Source organism: Trachurus trachurus (genome assembly GCF_905171665.1).
Source record: "Trachurus trachurus genome assembly, chromosome: 23".
Classification (NCBI taxonomy): Eukaryota; Metazoa; Chordata; class Actinopteri; order Carangiformes; family Carangidae; genus Trachurus; species Trachurus trachurus.
Genome location: NC_139912.1, coordinates 12,269,052 through 12,290,406, shown reverse-complemented (window position 1 = coordinate 12,290,406; position 21,355 = coordinate 12,269,052). Strand labels below are relative to the sequence as shown.

Here is a 21,355-nt window from a genome sequence, read left to right as displayed (position 1 = left end):
AGCAAGTTTTTCTGCCTCGCTTACAAAACAAAATGAACGATAGTCGTCGCTTCTCTTTCATCCCGTCTTTTGTGTAATAAGAATAAACAATGTGCGCATGCATACACACCTGCTTTTGCCAAGGGGAGGTTTGGCGAGATTAAGCTCAAGTTTGCCGTTGGGGAGCAAACTCTGAAGTAAGCAATACTTCAAAAGAACAGATGCATCATTTCGGTGTAAACGGGTGTGTGAAAATGTTTTTGTGGGTGTGTTCTTGAATCCAAGCTGCGCATGCATGGATCACTTAACCCATTGTGTTATGGCACTCTAAAACTGATGAATGACTTTTAGTTCAAGCCTGACTGACACTGGATTTTATGGGTCAATATTGACATTTGACTTTCAAATGATCAGACATGGGTGTATGAGCAAAGATAAGTTAATACATCAACATATTATCACATGTTCTCGATCTCTGCACTGTAATTACTTGTAACCAAACCCCCCAAAAACATGTATCAACACAACTATTTGCTCCAGGCAGCTAGTACTGATATAATGACCTGACTGATTGATTGATTTGTTCGAATGCTTTTTTTAGCCGAACTGTGGATGATTTAATGAGATCACAAGTCAAATGATCACGTATTTGATCCAAAGAGGAAAAATAACAGCAACTGTTTTATTACTTGTTTCATCATTTGATTGTTTTATTTCAAGCAAAGAGGCCAAATTCAGTGACTCCACCTCTGTCTCCTAGTCTTCTAGTGTGCACGTATTTCATTACATAGGCTACATGTGTCATTTAACCAGACAGGTTGAATCTTGATAGAAACACATTTACCTATAAAATAGTAATAATGACTTGTCGCCTCACGTTTTTGTTGGCAGACAAACAAATTTCCCACTGACTCAGTGGCCCATGGCAGGTATGTGCACCCATCTCGTGGAAATGACATACAGTTCTGAGGAACCAACTAAAAGACGTCCTCCACACCCAGCCCTCTTGTTGCTTGCACCATGGCTTTTCTTTTTTTTCTTCTCTGTCTTCTACTTCTTGTTCGTCATTCCAGTCATCCTCCAGACGGCCGTAGTTTGACCCAGGTATTTTCTCAGTCTGGTGCACAATCATTCGTCCATCTCTTCATTCTCTCTCCCCAACACTTTCCTCTGTTTATCTTTTGTGTGTGTGCTCGCCCCTTAACTGATTCTGTCTCTCTTCAGCGCGCTCCTTTTTTGTCCCTTGTCCCTCCTCTCATTCTTTCACTGCTCTTCCTGCTGTCTTCTCTCTCTCTCTTTTGCCGTTTGTCTTCCTCACTGTTATATTTTTGCTCTCTCTCACTCTCTTTCTGTCTCTCTCTCTCTAAAAATAGCAGTCCCGTGGGCTGGAGGTGTTAGCAGCAGCAGCAGCAGCAGCAGCAGCAGCAGCAGCAGCAGCAGCAGCAGCAGCAGCAGCAGCAGCAGCACATGATTCATATTTCTGATATTACATATCCTGTCGTCTTATTTACCTTTACCAGTCTTCTCTTCTCTTCTCTTCTCTTCTCTTCTCTTCTCTTCTCTTCTCTTCTCTTCTCTTCTCTTCTCTTCTCTTCTCACATGAAGGCATCTGGATCATATTCAAATTACTCTCACCCCAGTACACTCTGTGTCTCTCTGAGTCTTCTCCCTGAATGGAGGCCACGGACAATCATGGCCTCCATTCATCAAGCAGCCTCCTCTTTAAACTCCCACGTAACCTCCAACTGCTTTCATGCAACTAGTGGTCAAACATTGAAACCAGTAAGTTAAGTCTTAGCACTGCGCTATTAGACAAACTTAATTAAAAAAAAAATCACAAACGTGTATCTGGCTTGCAAAACCTGTTCAGAAGTGAAAGATAGTGGCAGAGTTAAGGTGAGGTAGTGTCCTGAGACTCATTGCTTTTTATTTATGAGATCATTAGCATTGTTTTCTATTAGCTATGATGTTAATAATTATGTTAATTCACGCAAACAACCACATATGATTGATTAATTGTTGCATTTTTGAAATGCATTGTCCTTAGTGTAGCATACTTGTTGCATTGCACATTGGGAGTTTTGTGTACTTCTCTGTTAAACAAAGTGTGTTGTTGACTGAAAAAGACATGATCCTCTGATCAACCACCAAACCAGTGTCTGGAAAACACAAAAAAATGATCAGTATCAGATGTGGATTGGGGATTGATATTTAAAAGTAACATTGAAGATAATCTGTATCTGTGTTGGTCTTCGCAGTGAGAAAATACCACACTCATCCATGTAAATAAATCCCACATGCAGTTGAGTGTGTGTTCAAAAAAAGAGTACGCGCAACCGTCCACATCAGCACATTCACTTGTGTGCACACACACAAGGAGGTGGATTGAGAGTCTCATTGAGTAGAGGGGTCTGAGGTCAGACCTGGGGTCAGCGTTTGGGTCACTTAAGGGCTCCATTTGTGGGAGACCCTCCCAGTGATGATAGATTAGCAGAGACAGATACGAGGAGGAGGAGGAGGAAAAGAAAAAAGAGGAAAACCTCAGCACACATGCATGAGTCATATCTGATGTCCTGTGCTGACTACACAGGATGTGAGCATGAATCTCATAGTCCATTCTACGTGTGTGTGTTTGCATGCCAATCTCTCATCACTCTTCATTATCACGGGTTGGCCCTGTGGTGAACTGATGAGGCAGATGGTTTGATTTTAGATGGATTATTGGTAAATTTGCGTCATACACAGCAGCTTCCACCATGATCACTAACCTAGCTTCATGTAGAGCTTCTTCTAACTCTGTCCTCCTCCTCCTCCATCTCCTCCTTTTTCTTCTTCGTCCTCGTCTTTGTCGCCTTCAACTTTGTTTTTTCTCCTCCTCCCTGTACTTTCTATCTTTTCTCTTCTTTACATCTCCTTTTCCTCCAAACTTTAAGTGATCACACACAAAGAACAACTCAAGTGTGTTTCTATAGTTCATATACCGTACACGATGGATACACTTGATTGATTTTAAACTTACCTTTAATCTGTTGTCATTATGACATCCGCACGATGTCAGCTATAGGACGCCATTGTTGTCACTTCCCAAGTATTTTCATTACCGGGTTGCCTTATGATAATGACAGTTTTACACAGTAGCACATGCCAGTGAACTATGTCAGTGCAGCAATTTGACATTTTGAACATTGTGAAAGATTTGTGTGTAGATGAGTCACACACCTGCATTGTTTGCACCAACAATGACAACAAAAATATTTGACATTGCTGCCCTTCTTAGTCATCAGCAGTAATATTAGTCAGTTAATTGAATAAATCTTTTGTTGTACAGCGGCATTTAATTGTTGCAGCTAGGATGACATACAGCTGCCTGCCACTAACAGGGCTGCATCCCTCATCTAAATTTAAATTACCATTGAATCGATAGCAGGTGAATGAGGGCAGTTGTGTTTTAACAGGGTTAGGGTTCAGACAGCATTGCAGGCCTGTAGTTTAAAGTTTAATTCCTGGAGCCTAAGTGCTTTTTGAAGAGAGCCCCATTTGTGAGCTGCCGCCGATGATAAATGGTGCCGCTCTGATAGCAGCCAGATCTTTTCATAAACGTCAGACAGTTTCAGAACATGACTGATAGAGAGTGTAAAGGTGTTTTTCATGTTTTTATCAGAGAAATTAATGATTTACCTCCGACTTCCAACCACAACATGCATACACACTGATGCTGCTGTAAGTGTCGGCGCAGTACTTAGCATAAACCGGAGTGGGAAGCCTTTTGAAGTTGTGGCTCTGATGGATCATGTCCTAGTACACACACTGCTGCCGTCTCTCTCCAGCTTTGCCCCCCGAATGAATCCGAATCGCTGCCAGACGTCACATCAAGTGTGTGAACCCACAGAAGCTGTTTGAACACACAGCCAGTTACAGTGAAGCTGCTTTTCAAACCCCAAATGTATTCATCAATGCAAACATCCTGCTGCAGCAGCACATCCTTTAGCCACACACACACACACACACACACACACACACACACACACACACACACACACACACACACACACACACACACACACACACACACACACACACACACACACACACACACACACACACACACGCACACACGCGCGCGCACACGCACAAACACACTTCTGTCACTGTCTTTTTACTGTACACTGCCTGTTTGGCCCAGACTCTCAAACTTTCTTACCTACTTTCTTCGTCTCTTTGACTTCAACCTGTTTTTCTGACCTCTCATAAACCTCCAGCAGCGTGATGTAACATGTGTTTGTGTGTGTCTGTATACACACGTGCTTTTGTGTGTGTGTGTGTTTTTTTTTTTTTATCACAGCCAGAAAGTCTAGTAGAGTCATTTCTGTTGACATTACCTCCTCTTTTTCTGTCCGTGTCCCCCTCGCTCCCTCTCTTGCTCGACAAGTCTTCCAGATTTTTCCTTTTTTCTTTTGCCATCCATGTGTGTGTGTGTTTATATAGTGTGTCTGTATGTGTGTGTGTGTGTGTGTGGGGGTATCTGGAACATTTTGCCCCTACGTCATGTATTTTTGTACTTGGACACACACCTCCAAACACCAATGGATATCAGATGTTGGACCTAGATGTGAAACCATTAGTCAAATAACAAAAAAATCATTTCAGTGCTGCTTTGATAATTGATTAATTGTCATGTAATTTCATTTTTTGGTACATTTGGAAAAGTCTTTGCCATATTTTTACATTCTATTGACCAAATACTTAATAGATTAATTGACAAAATAATGGCAGACTACATGAGAGTGTGTAGGGATCAGTTTTTTTTTCTCACTTCAACAACATGACCCGTTGGTGCGGTGATCAATCATTGTCTACAGTTGTTGCTAAGATTTGGTCATCCATCATGTTCTGACCTCATCTACTAGAAATTCAAACCAGCAGCGTTCACAGCCGGACTCACTTTACCCTCAGGTGGTTGCTACTGTACTGTACAGAGGAATGTGACCAAAGAAAAGAGAGGAAAAGAAAAAAAAAGCATCACTATATTATTCAGCGTCTCTTTGGCCTGACCCAACTTATATTTCATTGTACGGATATTTTAAGCAGTAAATGTGTCGACCTGTGCTTGGAAACTGCATGATCATTTCTCATTGTTGCCATTGTTGCAAAGACAGAAAGTTGGACATCTTTTATACTGAGTCACATTCAGGTGTAAAATAGGGTGTAGGCACAATGAAAGTTTTTGTTCCAGTTCGTGTGTGTGCACTTTTGCCTTTGTGCGTTTTGTACTCTGTGTGGATTTTTGTTGAGCGTGGGTCCTTTAAGATGTGCGTGTGTGCGTGCACAAAGCCAGGCTATTGTACAAGTCTTTGTAAAGCTAATTGTAGCCAGATGTACTTTGCGATTAATTATAGTGTTTCCTTTCAGAGGCGACAGAGCTGTACATTATTGTAATTATCTTGCTTCTCTCCTCATAAGAAAGTCTGCCAACCATTACACCAAAGCAGAGGCAGGTGAAATAACAAAAGCACTTGTTTCTTAAGTTTTGGGTCCAAAATTGGTCACAGTTTGAACTTTGAACTCGATGGAGAAACACAGTGAGAGATGTTTATGTTCAGGTAACTTTGAAGCCTTTAGTCAAAAAGGTGAAATGTTCATGTGTTGATTAGGGCTGGGAATCATCAGAGACCTCGCGATATCATATTATCATGATATGAAGGTCATGATATGACATTATTTCCATTTAAATGTTTTGTCATAATGTCATAACATTGTAATACATTTTGTTTTATTTTAATTTTTTCAACTGGAAATTATGTCCTGAAATAAAAACTTTCAACATCTGTTTTATCTACTAATAAGATAAAGTTCTTAGTCTTGCAAAATGGGATCGCCAAGCAAACAGACAGACAAAGCCGTAAGTGTACGAGTGTACACTTAACACTCGTATTCATGTATTAAAAACTTGAAATCGTATTTGCAGTTTACACAATAAAAGACTGATACTGGACGTCTGTGAATTGATACAATTTTGCCAATACTTTTTGCCCACGGCCGTTAAGCCCAGAATAATATTCAGCATGAATAAAATACACATTTAATGATGAGTTTTATGAATTATTAAAAACTTTGTTTAATTCTTAAATATATTTCAAAAAGCATGAGCGAGTGAGGATTGGGTCTGGAGACCTGAAGTCGTATTATAAGGACAAACCTTTGTAACTCTAAAATAAGAAGTTAATTTATTCCTTTTATGTTGTTAAAGGGGTGATTTTGGCTGCCACTTTATGAATAAACTTTTTTAACTTTCTCCTTTATGGAATTGTCTTTGTTAAAAGTTTTAATGTGGGCTGGTGTTATCAGGGTATAATAACGAGCTCAGGAAAAGGTTGTTACACAGTGTGAATCGGTGTCGTGGTCTCATTAGTGGGGCCTCGTTGTCATTATTACACTTATCTTTCCTGAGAATGAGACTCATTACGAAGTTGTACAATTCTGCCTTTGTGTCAATTGACAGTTCATTATCTTTTCTCTCTTCCCTCCCACCTCCTCTCACATCAGCCCCCACCCCGCCCCCTCTTCTCCAGCCCCTCTCCTCCTCAACATGTCCTCTTTTACCTCCTCTTTCAGCTTCCCCGTTACTTCTGATCAACCATTAACATCTGCCACCCTCCCATGTTCCTCTCATCTTCCTCTCATCATCTCTTCTTCCCATCTGCCCCCCTCCCCTCATCCCCTCCTATTTATACTTTCCTCCTAACATATTTCTCAATTTCCCTCACTTTCATCCTCTCCTCCTGCTGGTCTTGAACCTCCCCTCAACTCACCTCACTCATTTCCTGCCTCTACTACAGTACCTCTTTTCCTCTCCTCTTCTTTTACATATTCATTCACAGAACACCTTTTGCAACATCATGGATAAAATTTCACCTCAGCAAAAATAACATCTCCACAGTTTCCCACAGGGTGAGAAGTTTGCAGTTGCAGTTTAGAGCATAACCAAGGTTATTTTCTTCAGCAGCAATTTACAGATGGCCCCTACATGCCTCACTGGTAGGCTGTGGGTAGATATGAGGCCTTTAGGCTCCACCCAATGCCTGCAGGGCTCACAACTCAGACAGGTGTGCTGCTAAAAATGAAGGTAGTCTCAGATGCAACCCAGTGATTCTGTCCACCTGGGCCGGCTGCCCAAGTCGGGCCTGCGTAGGTGAAAAGCTGATCTGTGGTCTGTGCATTGTGCTTGTGAGGCAGTGATTTTGCTTGACAAAGGCAGTGTGTGTTTAGTCGATGTAAGCGTTAGTCTGACTCAGTCCTTGTGACATTGACATCTGTCTCTCAGCGAGGGTATACTGAGACACACAGGCACCTCTGCAGTAACTCTACACCCCGTGTGTGTGTGTGTGTGTTTGTGTACATGGTGTTCTCACAGTTATTGCATCATTGTGTCACATAATCCGACCTCCATTTCTCCCTCCTGCTTGTCTTTTCTCCTCTGCCTCTTTTCACCTCCTCATGAATCTGCTGCAACTTGCACAGTGGAGCTCTCGTCTGTCAAGGAAGCTGCTACCTCGTCTTGTTTGCTGTGAAGTGTCATTATTCAAACGAATATTGCTTTGAGAAGGAGTAGGTGCCGTATGGAACGTTTCTGCATTGTGTGACATCCTAACAGGAAAGACTTCAGAGGACAAATATGCCCATTTCCTCTTCGTCTAACCTCACTTCCGTCCTCGCGTTTGCTCTCACCCCCTCCTCCACGTTTCCCACCCGTGTTTTGTCGGTCACGTGTGCACAGTGTCTGCATCTGTTCAATTATTTATACAATTATTGTCCCGTTTAAGTTAAGAACATAAATATATATTTGTCATATATGCCTTTTTGGTGCTTTTGTGTATGGGCTTATATCCGCGCCGCCATTTGTAAATGTTAGAGGTGATTCCTTACATTTCTCAGTTTAGCATGCCTGCTTCAAATCATGTGTGTGCACATGTGTGTCTGAGAGAGCACGATGGAGACAAAAGTACAAGAAAAACTAGGCTAATGTCTTGTAACAGTGTGCGCTTTGGCAGTAATGGCCTCTCATCTGGAACAAATTAACCCCAAAACCTGCATGTAACAAAACCACAGACAGACCCACAGAGAAACACACACCAATATGCACACGGTCATCCACGCACACACACACACACACACGTTCATTTGGCTTCTGGACGTTTCTGGAGCGCGTCCAGTTGTGTGTCATAGATTACTTTTCTTTCTGGTGCGGGGCTCCGCTGGTAGCCTGTATCTGTTTAACTTCTCTGGTTACCCTGTCAGAGCTTGGGCCTGAATCAGTTCCTCTCCCTCCACTCAACTAACCAGCTGCAGGAGAAATATAGGCCACTGTGAGTGGAGGAAAAGGAGAGAGACGTCGGCTGCGAGACAGAAGGGGGCACAGTGATACAAAGGGGGGAAAGATGGAGGAAAAAAAGGCTCGGTGACTTAAATATTTGATCTTTGACTTTAGTTTTTCACATTCACCTCCTCCTTTTCCTCTCATTTCTACCTCTTCCTCCATGTCGTGCCCTCTCTCCACTCTCTCCTTTTCTCTTGACATAAGCTAATCCCCCCCTTTTATGTTTGTTGTATAGATAGGAGGCGTGTCTTTGTGTATTTAGGCGCACATGCATGCGCGGGTCACACAGTTTGTACATTGATTTTTTTTTATTTATTTATTTTTATTGTGAAAAACAGACACACAGTGAACATGAAAAAAACGCGACAGACAACACAGTGAACATGAAAAAAACGCGACAGACAACACAGTGAACATGCATTGATAGCTTACATTGATGTGTACATAACATGTGAAATAAGGTAGGTGCGTGTGCGTGTGTAGGTCAGTTATATGTATATAAATGGTAATCATAATAATAATAATAATGAAAAGGAAAATTGGTCAAAAAAGAAAACCTTGGTCATAATAACAGTATTGGACATTGACATTTGTACATTGATTTTTATACATTTGTGTGTGTGCTAATGTGTTGACAACCACGCTGGCTCGTGGAGGAGTTCGAAATGAGACCACAGCATCACTGACATAGTGTGTGTGTGTAGTATTCTTAGAGTCAGTATTTGTTTGTGCCAAAGCGTCACTATGTCCAAGTAAACACACTCTCACTCAAGTGGTCGTCAGGCTGACGAAGCAGAATTATTCAGTACTTTAAATATTCAAACCACCGTCTTAATTGCTCGCTTCTACTCTCCTCTGTGTGTGTGACCTAAAAAGCTCTGTTCTATATCAAAGCTACAAAATGATGCGTGTTACTGGGTAAAAAATAGAAGGTGTTGTAGTATCAGGGCGCCTACTGTAGGTGGTTTACTGGGTGAAGCGTGTACCACATGGGCCTAGTCTGAACTGCAATGGCAAGGGTTTGAGTCCGACCCACGGCACCTTGCTGCATGTCATTCCCCCTCTCTCCTCCTAACCATGTACGAACAAATTGATGTCTACAATAACCTAATGGTATTTTGTGTGTCAAAAAGTGTGATGATAAACACTGGGGCCACAATCATCCCTTTCACTCGCAGAGAGGAGGTTGAAATGCTTCTTGGTTTCTATGTTCAACACAAGAGAAGATGAGCGGACATCGCTAACATTTAAAAACACTGAAGCTTTTTCCTCCACAGTGAGTGTAACTCCTCGCTGACTGTTGTTTACAGCAGGACTTCAGAGAAGATGCTGCTCGGTGATTGGCTGCTTGTGGCTGCTGATGCTCTTTAAAGCGAAACTTGAGAAGTGCTAAAGTTCAGCTTGGGCGTTAATCGTGGAGGTCTACGTTTAATGGAGTGTAAAGGGATAGTCCTCTCAGATTATGTAATCGTTTTATCTGGGACAGCCCTCGTCCTCTCTCCCTAGCGTCGGCCCGATCCCTGTGTTAGATCATCAGTTACTGTAACAGTGTCAGGACCTCGCTATAAGACGTCATTTACACCCTGTGCGATCCGGGGGGACTTGCACATAAGCACACACACGCCACATAACGCGCTCAGGGTTTCTTGGTATCGCGCCCCTGCCAGTAGTATCTGTTGGTGTTTTAGCAGGCTTTAGAAGGGATTTCACCCATGATCCGTGATCCTCCTTACAGCATATGGGATGTTTCTTCTTGCTTCCGACCATACGGACCTGCTCAGGAGCGCTGTGTTTTTTTTATACCTTATTTTAACATTATACCTGTCACTCAGTCGTAGTGAAAAAGATTTAAACGCCTGAGCAGCAGTCAGTCACATGGTGGACGGATCACACCCGTCAACATATCAGTATCTGCTGCATATGTTTGTTTATGATGTGTTAACAGAGAGGCAGGTGGACATTCGCTATATTAAGGCTGCAACCTTTTACATTCAAAGATACTCACACACACGTAGTCATTGGAAAAACACTTAAAAAGGCTGAAGCACACACACATGCACAGAAGCACCACTGATTTATACATATTTGACTCGAACACATGACACACATGCTGCAGCAGCACGATGTGGCCTCTTGTGAAAAAAAAGGGTCAAATCCTCACAAGTTCAAAGAAGTTTGGGTTCCCTTCAAGGCCCACAGGATTGCTGATATATGACAGTCATTACCTCAAATGTCTCATGTTTCAAATTAATCTTTGTGATAGTTCAAAGAGCGTTTTACTGGCAAATCAATCAAACTAGACACGTAAAATATATATAATATATATAAATGAATCAGCTTTACAAGATGCTGTTTACTTTTAAAAAGTTTAACAGGGATGTTATTAGGGGTTCAGAAACAAACTTAACTCAATATATTTTATAGCTAATTCAAAGGGATGCCGTCATTTTTGCTTTAAAAACCTTATGTCTACATCTGTCTTATATAGACAGACAATAACTGTTTATTACTTATTTACACGTTTAAATATCATATTTCATCACGTTTCGTTTCAGACTCGTCCTAAAACCCTCAGTTAAAATCACCCCTGATTATCTTCCTGTCATACTAATGTAATAATGAAGCTGACGCAAGTAATAAAAAAAACAACCTTCTGATGCAAAACTATAAAACTTTGGATCCCTGTTTTTGTTCACGTGATTTAATTGGATCTTTGTTTCCTGTACGGTGAACAAGGAGCTCCATTGTTTGGAGCTAATCATTTCAATCAAAACCACAATCAATGAATGAATAGAGCTTTATTGGAGCCTTGGGTATTGGCACAGATTTGCTCAGCTGATTCAGGATTTGGGTATTAGATTGGTGTTAGATTATTATCTTGAGATACAATTTGGCATCCTGAAGGTCAGAGGTACATAGATATGTTAAAACCAAATAAATCCCAGAAACTCTGTGTTTTTTATGGTGATATAAATGGGATAGTTGATCTTTTTTTTTCTCCTTCAGTTGTCTCTGAACTTTGGAAACCCCCGTGTGTCACCATGTTTTACTCATTACCTCCAAATTTGGGATGCGATTCTTTGTGCATGGTGAGCTGCTCTGTTAAGGATTAACACTTTAGAGGGGAACAACTTTACACCAGAAGTTCCACTCATTATCCTCAGATTTCCTCTCATTACCCCTGGATCAAGATGACAGGATCAAGTGGCTGAACTGTGGCCTGTTATGTGGGAGGGAGGGAGGCCTTTTTTCTTTTTTTTTTAAAGAAAGCATCCTGCTTATATTTTAGGTAACCCCATGAATGGAAAAGAGAAAATAAGCAAGGGAAGGAGAGGAAAGGATGGGAGAGGAGAGAGGCAGAAAAAGGGAGAAAGAGGGGGGGAGACGGGGAAGCTGAGGGGAGATGAGGCGTGACCGGCAGAGCAGAGGGTGATGACTGCACTGGCACATGGTGCATCTGTTGGTGGTCGCTGGGGAGGTGGTGTGTGTGTGTGTGTGTGTGTCTATGTGTGTGTGTGTGTGCGCAGCCTGAGCACAGAGAGATGAGACAATAGGGTGCACAGTGAGTGGCAGGCAGAGATGGCACCTATTGTTAACACAAGAGTTCACAGCATGTGCACACACACTCACATAAGGCTTGTTATTGAACCCATCCTGATGAATGGGTCTGTTTGTAGTTGTGTTAAAAATCGCACAAAGAAAGAGAGATCAGTGCTTCCCTCTTATAGAAGATACCTGATCATGCTTTTTCTGGAACTTTGTGCAATCACCGTTTTACAAAAACTAAACCCGAAGACAGTAAATCGCACAATTAACACATCAACAATCACCATATTTCCAAAAAGAACAAAGACGGAAACCCAATAATGCTTGTATCTCACCACATTTCCTCAGCCGCAACTGTGTCAAACTACAGCTCACACACATGTGCACACATATGGCCCTGGTTACTGCAATATGTAGAGTGGTGACTGATGGGAAACCAAAAACCAACTAAAAAGGAGGGAAGGAGGGAGGTAGGGAGTCAAGGAGGGAAGGAGGGAGGGGAGGGTGGTGATGGAGAAACAAAGAGCGAGAGCAAGGGAGGTGGTCAGAAAGAGAAGGAGAGGACAAAAAGAAAAAGCAAACACATGAACGAGTGGACTCTAGTCTTTCTTCTGTTTAAATGATGAGATCAGTCTCCATCTTTCTCCTGTTCTGACTTTTACTGGAACTTTCATCCACTTTTCAATAATCCTTATTCATAACAGATGCTTTCTCTCTCTCGCTCCCCCTCCCTCTGTCCTACCATAACAAGCTGTGGTAAAGGTCTTGGAGAGGTTTTGGTTTGTGTGTCTAAGTGAAACATGTACATGTGTGTGTGTGTTTTTTTGCGTACATGTTTTTTAGGTGTGTGTGTGTGAGTGTGCACTGCAGGGGGGTTTGTGGTTCTTTGCAGGAGAGCATTTCCAGAGTGTGGGGGGTCTGAGAGACACTCACACACACACACACACACACACACACACACACACACACACACACACACACACACACACACACACACACACACACACACACACACACACACACACACACACACACACACACACACACACACACACACACACACACACCACCCCACCCTGAGTAGGTATTTTACTGTATAGAAACAAATCAGCTCACTCACTCAACCCGAGAGGCTTAATATAATAAAGATTTACAAGTCCTGATTTTTTCCCCCTCTCCTTACAAATCAACATTCTTGGAAATGTGGGGCAGGACTCGAAGGTTGATCAGAGGAAAATCAAATTGGGTCAACAACACATTCTGGAGAAACTGGGATGAAAAGTTTATAGTTCAGTCAGGCTCCCCAAAATGGGGGTAACGTGATTATAGTGAAAAGGATGCTGCCAGTTGTTCTGGTGAGTGTTAGAATAAGGATCTTAGGGCAAAACTACAATGTGGTTGCAGGGAATAAAACTGCACTTTTCCCCTTTTTTTTGCAGTGTAGTTATTCTCAAATCTTCTGCAGCTAGTCCTAGTACTACTCTGCTTATACTCCTCATGTACAACGTTTATTTTCGGGTGCAGCTGCAGACCTTGGCCGAGTCCCTGTGTTTTCAACATGTGGTTTTGAACTCAATCATCTCTAAACGCTCTCAGCAGTAAAAAGCTTTTCATAAACATGCTCCAAGAAATGATTTTCATCAGTGTCTTTGACCCAAAGCAAAGTTTACTACTTTGAGGATGGTCTGAATACAGTTTTTCTGTGGTCACATGGCTGCTTGTTGCACAGTGTGTAATATTTGACATATTGCTCCGAGGCGAACGGGATGAATGGTATCACTCAAGTAAACAATAATCAGCTGCTCGGCATCGCTGTGCACCATTATGTGTCTTTGATTTTATGTCATTATTTCATAATTGTTGGATTATGTGGTGATATTTTCTGAGGAGAATGATACGTTTTTTAAACAAAGCGCCATATTTGACGTAGAAAACACAACAGCAACTCAACAGAATCATTTCCTGCTCTCAATGCTTCATCTGTTGAACGCTGCTCTGCAATCAGCCCTACCGTTGTGGCTTTGGAGCGGAGGTTCGATGTGATGATGAAGTCCGTCTTTGAACTGTGCGCGTGTGGTTACGTTTAATCACTTTTAATTTTTTTCATTTAATCAGAAAAATATTTATGCCACACAGCGGCCTTTGTAGGGGTGAAAAGTTGTTAGGAGAATCTCCTGAGGATGAAGAGTTTATCCAGTTATGTTACCGCCGTGACGGCTACAGAGGGTATCTGTTTCAGCAGATACCTTCGCTTTTTCATTGCACACAACACCACAATGCGTGTGGATGTTGATAGTCCTGGCATCCTCTAGGTGTTTTTCCTGAGAAACAGGAACAGATTTTGATGAGAATCCCCAGGAAATGCCCAGATCTGAGTTCTCAGTATTCAGCCCTAATAAACACTACACAGGATTGTAAAATCTACCAGTCCCAGGTAACAGGACTTAGTGGAATCTATGGCCTATTAGCTGCTGACATGGTAAAAGTTTGTGAATTTCCCAGCCACTTCTATTCCTTCCAACATGTTTTCGGTTCTCTCGCTAAACAAATTAAGTTTTCATATTATAGAAGGCCTGAGAAACGGGTCATATGCAATTATTTGTCCTATATTTAGACCTCCGCTGTCCTCAGGAGAGATGCAACATCCTGTGAATTCGGTACCCAGGAACTAGTCTGGACCATGCCGGGGTGTTTACTGTCTGAATTTTCTGGCACTGGCGGTGTTGTCTTGTGCTGCGACCTCCATCCATCTGGTGCTGGGAGCGCGGCACGCTCGCTGGGGTGCAGCAGACCAGAGCAGATGATCACAGAGTGTTAAAGCGCAGTGGGATGTCCAGACTAGATGAGCTGATCAGAGGGTTTCAGCTTTCAGCCTCTCCGCAGGAAGCTGCATAATGCTTTAACACTGCCAGTTCTGTTCCTGCCCGCCTGTCTGTCTGGCTGCCTGCTTGCATGTGGGTGGGTGTGGGTGGGTGTGTGTGGATGATGTGTGCCGAAATAGGGTAGACAGACTAAGAACTGACTGTCACTTACACGGGGATGTATAGGTGGCTTCTTTCAAGTCCTCAGATAGGTGCAAGGAAGATAGTGAGTAAGCAATACGGGGCTTAGAGAGTGAGAAGTCCTTATGTCGAGACGAGGAGTGTGTGAGTGTCAGATAAGGAGCTGCAGATTTGACTGAATAGGCTCATCTTACTTAGGTGTGTGTGTGTGTGTGTGTGAGAGGCACAGAGAGAGAGAGAGAGAGACAGAGAGAATGAGGGAGGCATGGATGAAGAATGAGAGGATATTTCTGAGTCTGACAAATTCAAGTCTCATGATGTTTTGAAGCTCGGAGCAGAGAAGAAGGGATGAAGAGAGGAATAAAACAACCGCTCTCAACAAGGAGACTTGATTCAGATTAATTCCTCTAACACCCACATGCTCACGGCGCTTTTTCTTTTTTCATACATCAGTTGCAGATCTACGGTTACTGTATTTCACATAGAGCTTTTTACTATGTGTGTGTGAGAGAGATGTGGACCCATTTATACTCAAGAGTGAAGAAGGAAACATTAATAATGGATTAGGAAGCCCCCCCCCACCCCCAGACCTGCTGTCTGCTCATGTCTGTGGACGCACACAATCGGAAGCACACAAACACACACACACACACAAACACACACAAGCACAAACACACTCGATAAGAGAGAGCAGGACGAGGTGGGGATGGGTGGGGGGGTTAGGTAATCTTCTAGTGTCCTGAGGGAGGTGTATAACGGTGATATGGGTGGTCAGGGTCTTTTCTGAGTGCTGCTGGGAAATGGAATGTGGGCTTCCAGGCAGTCAGGTGACCTACGGCGATGGTCATGTGATCACAGGGGTCACATGATCACAACAGGCAGATGAAGAAGAAGAAGGAGGAGGAGGAGGACGAGGAGGAGGACGAGGGCAGTGATGGAGACAAGGAGGAAGAGTTAGTGAGTGAGCACATGTGGATGCTTCGGTGTTTCAGTTGCTAATGGGCCATCATCAGTGAAAGGGTTTGTGCTGTAGGATAAAGAGATAAGCTGTTATGGGCCCTGAAACACACACACACACACACACACACACACACACACACACACACACACACACACACACACACACGGATTCCATGCACATTAATGCACTCAGAAACATGTTGAAGCTTTCAGTCTCTCTCTCTCTTTCACTCTCTCTCCGTCTCCCTCCCTCCATCTCTCTCTCTGTCTGTAAGTCATATGATATAGATGAGGCCCCAGGTTATACAATATGACAATATGAGATCATCACCTCGGAGATCGTCCTAATCTCTGAAGCAGCTCACAAGGTTTTCTAATAGCTTTATAACCTTTAGAAAGACTCTCTCACTGTGACCAGGCTGAATCTTCAGAGCTGAGTTGTTGTTGTCGGTCGGTGCGCTGCGCTGCGCTGGGTGTGTTGAGGGATTTTGTGGCTGTTGTTACACATTCAGGGAGTGTAGTGTAGCTTTGAACCACTTGAATGATTGATGATGAGGATTTTCTTCGTCGTGGATGGTTTGAACTAAAGCACTCGTTGCATTTGTTTTTTGTTAGTTAATTCATGTATAAATAAAATACTCAAGAACAATACAATGCTATAATGAATGGGCAGTGATTCACATTCTACCTGTATATTAGAAATATCAATATTTATTGAATAAAAACAACGAAACAGTTGAATTGGAGCCGAAGTGCTCCTCATTGGACCTCTTTTTAAAACTGGTTGCCATGGTGATAATCCTGATGATGTTGCTGGAGTAGGTGTCTAACCTCTCAACGTCGGATCTTGCGTCACCTTTTAAAATCACTGTTGCTTCTTTAATGCAGCCTTAAATTTCTTTGTGCTCCGAGTCTGTTCCCACTCTGTGTTTCAGTTATTCTGTCGTCACACGTTCAAACCGTTGCGTCGGTGCTGCTGCTCCGTCTGTGCTCGTCCACTGACCGGCCCCGTCTGTTCACTTGCCTGTAATTTCATCCTCTAAAAGGGTCACAGACATTATGAAACCTTGGGGATGTGTGTCATGATTTTCCTCCCCGGAGCACAAATTTCTCTTTGTTCCAGGTTAATTGGAACATCTCCTCCATATTTGTTTTAATCTGTTGTTTTTATAATAATATCTGGTGCAGCCTGCTTATAACTGCAGGTTAGCTGTGAAGACTTCACATGAACAACTTTATTCATTTACTGTCACTGAGGAAGTGGCAACCATATTTGGGCTTAAATCCTCCAAGTGTTGAGCTTTCGTCACGTTATTTTATCGTTGTCAGACAGCTCCAATTTTGTTTATTTTTGGGCCACTGATGTGCTGGATGTGTCAGCTACTGTTAGACACAGAGCTGGTGAAGAAACTACAAACACACTCAGCCAAAAGCTTGTGCACATGCAAACACAAATTACCATAGATTATATTCCTTTAAATTCCAGTTGATTTATTGTTCAAATAAAAGCAAACCTACGACAAAATAACACTGATTTATTAGACGGGTGAACAAGCACAACACAGACTATGCTCAAATGAATGTCTGACAGCTCTAGCAAGTGTAAGAATGCACACACACGCGCACACCAACACTTCTTTACAAGATCCAACCTGCCCACACTGCCCTTTGCATCGGTGTTTATTGACGAATCGCTGTCAGAGCTGGAATGCATGTTAAACTCTGTGTGTGTGTGGATGCATCGGACGTTTTCTAAGAAGCTATTCTTGACCAGGAGGAAGAATGTGGACTGTAACTTTCATTTCTTAGCTTGTTTTGGTCGAGCTCCCACTGGGTGCCCACGACCAGCGCTAATAAAGACTCGCTTAAAGTTTGGTGTGAAGCAAATAAACAGACAGGAGGAGCAGGAGCCAGTGCCTCAGGCTTTGAAGTGCAGTGTGTCCGAAATCACTTCCTTATTTACCCATTCGCTAATCGACACTTAATTAGAGCTGAAAAGTCAATTAATTGATCACAGTCATTGATTATTTTATAGTCGGATTATAAAATGAGGGGGAGTGAACATCCGCTCAGTTCAGACAGTTCACAGGATAATCACAGCCGTGCTGATTGATGTTCAGTCCAACATGACTCTCACTCATTTATTTGGCCGCGCCGACACAGATGGTTCTGCAACCGGACTGGCACCACACTGTTGCTAAGCAACACAAACATTTTCCTGACCCGCTCACTAACTTGCTGCAACTGTGTTTTCATGTTACCTCAGGTGTGCGCTGAAGTATCCAGACTTATTTCCATCCCTTCATGCTCTTTTGATGACCAAGCATCATTTAATTCAAAAGTTATTTATGGAAATGCATTCATCCCTGCTAAGCCAGTTAAATACCAAGTGCTAATTAATGCTTGATTAACAGTTTAACTAGTTAGCCCGCTGTAATTTGATTAGATGATTTACATTTCATGAGAGCTGATATAAAGCAAGACAGCACCGGGATTTTAACTACAAGTTTTCTATTAACCTTAATGTTGTTATCTAGCTTGGATTGTTAAAAAAAACTGCATAGAAGAATTATTTACTTCCAGAAATAACATTTGAGTTAAATGATGAATGAGTCTCTCTCATCCACTTGAATAACTCTGACTGTACTGTTGTATAATAATCAATGAAGAAAATAATTATCAGATTGAGTTTTGTTCCACTAGTAGCTGAACTACTTTTACTTCACATGTGAATACAGACAATCCAGTTTATTTACGACCCCGCCTTATTTACTCTTTTGCCATCAAGTTCCTGACAGAGAAATGAAGCAGGTATTGTGCAGATGGGGAAAAAAAAAAGTCCAGGTGAAAATTCAGCCTGAGACTCGCAGTAATGGATGTTCATGGCTGCTTTGAGTTTAGATGAAAGGACAGTCTACTGTTTCATCCATGTCCAAATCCCTCCCTAGAGCTGTGTTTTAATGTTATCTGGCAACATTTTCTGATGCCTGGTACCTGGTTTCATATTTCACTGTACGTTGTATTTTAAAAGCATCAGTGGTGGATTTAAAAAAATGTTTTGTACCCTGTTGTCAGGGTACTGCTGTTGTTGCTGTTTATTGTTTCTCCTCGGCTCCTCTCTCGCTGTCGTTTTTCTCTCCTCTTAATTAGCTTCCCTCTCCTCCCTTCAAAAGCTCTTCCTGCTTGATTTGATTATAATCACTCTCACTATAATCATGTTGTACTATTAACACAACGTGCTTTGTTTGAGTAAATGCTTCTACCCTCCAGATTTCAGATGAACGTTTCCTTTGCATTGTGCACCTATGACTAATTCTCTCCCTCTGTCCTGTGTGTAGGATCGTAAGCTGTCCAAGTCCGAGCGACAGCGCTTCAAAGAAGAGGCCGGGATGTTGAAGGGTCTCCAGCATCCTAACATTGTCCGCTTCTACGACTCGTGGGAGGGGCCCTGCAAAGGAAAGAAATGTATTGTTCTGGTCACAGAGCTCATGACATCTGGCACGCTCAAAACGTGAGTACATGAGAGTTGAAATAATTTTTCCAAAATGTTACTTCAGGGATTGTGGGAGAGAGCAAAAATGAAGCTACCCAGAAAGAGCGGTGTCTTTTCTCACAGAGATGAGATAAATAAAGAGAATAGACTGGAAGGTAGTGTCACCACGTACAAAACATCCTGGTAACGATTTTACAACATTAGCACAATAATAGCATCTGGCTAATAAATGATGCTTTCAATAGATTCCAGAAAAAGAGAGCTGTTCATGCTCAGCTTATTAACACGGCAAACAAAACAGGTATTTGCGCCGATCACACATCATTTTCCCCTCTTTGCTTTTGAAGAGCAGTGTCATTACAGATGATGACTAACCTCACACACTCGAAAATACATATGCCCCCCCTCCCTTCCCCCTGTCACACCAATCTGCACTTTTTTCCCTCTATTTTCAACTTTTCAAACGCTCTTTCACAGCAGTGACGTGTGCGCCTCACATCCCAGCATGAAGTCTGTACCAAGTGCAGCTGTTAGCGGGTTATCTAGTCTGTGGTGACTGATGACAGGATGTGTTACATTGGACTCTCTCAATTATTATATCAGCTTTGAAATAATATTTTGAAATCAATTTCAACCAGAACGAGTGGGTAAAGCTGAGGAACCATGGGTAGCCTCCTCTCTGTGTGGATGACAGACTGTAAATCAGTGGTTTGTATGTCAATAACAGGGGCGTCTGACAGTCTCCCCCCCTCCCATCAACTCACTGGGGAGAATTGATGTGTCTGTGGCTGTCATTGTCCATGCCATGACCGCATGCCAGTCTCTCTGCTGTACAGAATAGATGTGCGACTGTGAATGTGCGAGCGATTGTTTGAGCTCCTGAAACAATAAAAGCTGAAATGTGGGGCGAGTGGCACACAGAGTTGCCCCCATGCCGTGCATCGTGGGACATTGGCCCACCTGCCAGCTGCTGCTTCTGCTGCAGATTCCTCTCATTCCTGACAGAGAGATGGACAGAGGGAGAAATCAATTGAGGCATGTGTGTGTGCGGGGCGGGTGGATTGGGGGGGGTAGACAGACCGACGACCAGACTCAAAGTAATATACAGTTATTTTTAATCAGAGGCAGAAAGAGACAGATCAGAAGCAGACAGGTCAGCAGACAGAGATGCAGTCGGCCAAAGAGGCAGATAGATGCACAAATAGAAAAACACGACTAGGTATGCAGATTAAAGACAGAGTGACTAATGAACTAATGAACTACCTGTGACCACAGAGTGAGAGAATTAATCCAGCAGCACAGTCCTATCAAGGACAGTAGCTCCCTCCAGTGGAAGAGGGAAAAAGCTCCATGAATCTGTTAAGAAATGAAGTAAAGTTAACAGTGTCCAGCTCCCCATTGCCTCCTTCACTAATTTAACATTAAGGACAAGATTAACTGAATTGAGTGTTCACAAGAAAATAAGACACGATTTTTGTGACAAAAGCTTGACAATCATTCCTGAACTCCCAAGTGTGTCAATATTACTTGGATGATATGTTATCAAAGGAAATGAATTAATTATGTTGTTCGGTAGCTCAAGGGCAGAATTATGTTTAGAAAAACCAACAAAATTGTGGATGAAATTACTTAAATTAGTTCATTGAGCCTGTTTTCGTTCGATCAGCATCTGCAATCCAAAAATACGCAATTTACACATTCACATAAGTTGAGAAAACCAGCAAATATTCACATTTAAAAGTTGTTTTTATTTAGTTATTTTTGACACTTTTGATGGTAAGACTCACCTTACCAGTGCATCGGTTTACTCTTTTTAAGTTCCACAAAACATAAGTTTGTGTGTTGGTGGATGCATGTACATATATGAACAGATTTGAGGTTGCGGAGCGATTTGGCCGTTGGCCAGATGAAGACTTGGAAAGGAGCGGGTCGCCTGTGCTCTGAAGTGGTGGAAAAAGTACGAGAGATGACGAGAGGGAGGACTGATAGTGAAGGAGAGAT

The 21,355-nt window shown here is 42.4% G+C and overlaps 1 protein-coding gene across 1 annotated transcript in view; it reads left to right on the top strand.

The window, feature by feature from the left end:
- wnk1b (WNK lysine deficient protein kinase 1b) overlaps window positions 1-21,355 on the top strand; it is an 82,954-nt gene that overhangs the window by 20,686 nt on the left and 40,913 nt on the right. The window contains exon 3 of the mRNA XM_083999229.1: window positions 19,200-19,372. Within this exon, the coding sequence (XP_083855355.1) occupies window positions 19,200-19,372 (173 nt within the window). The remainder of the gene's footprint in view (window positions 1-19,199; window positions 19,373-21,355) is intronic.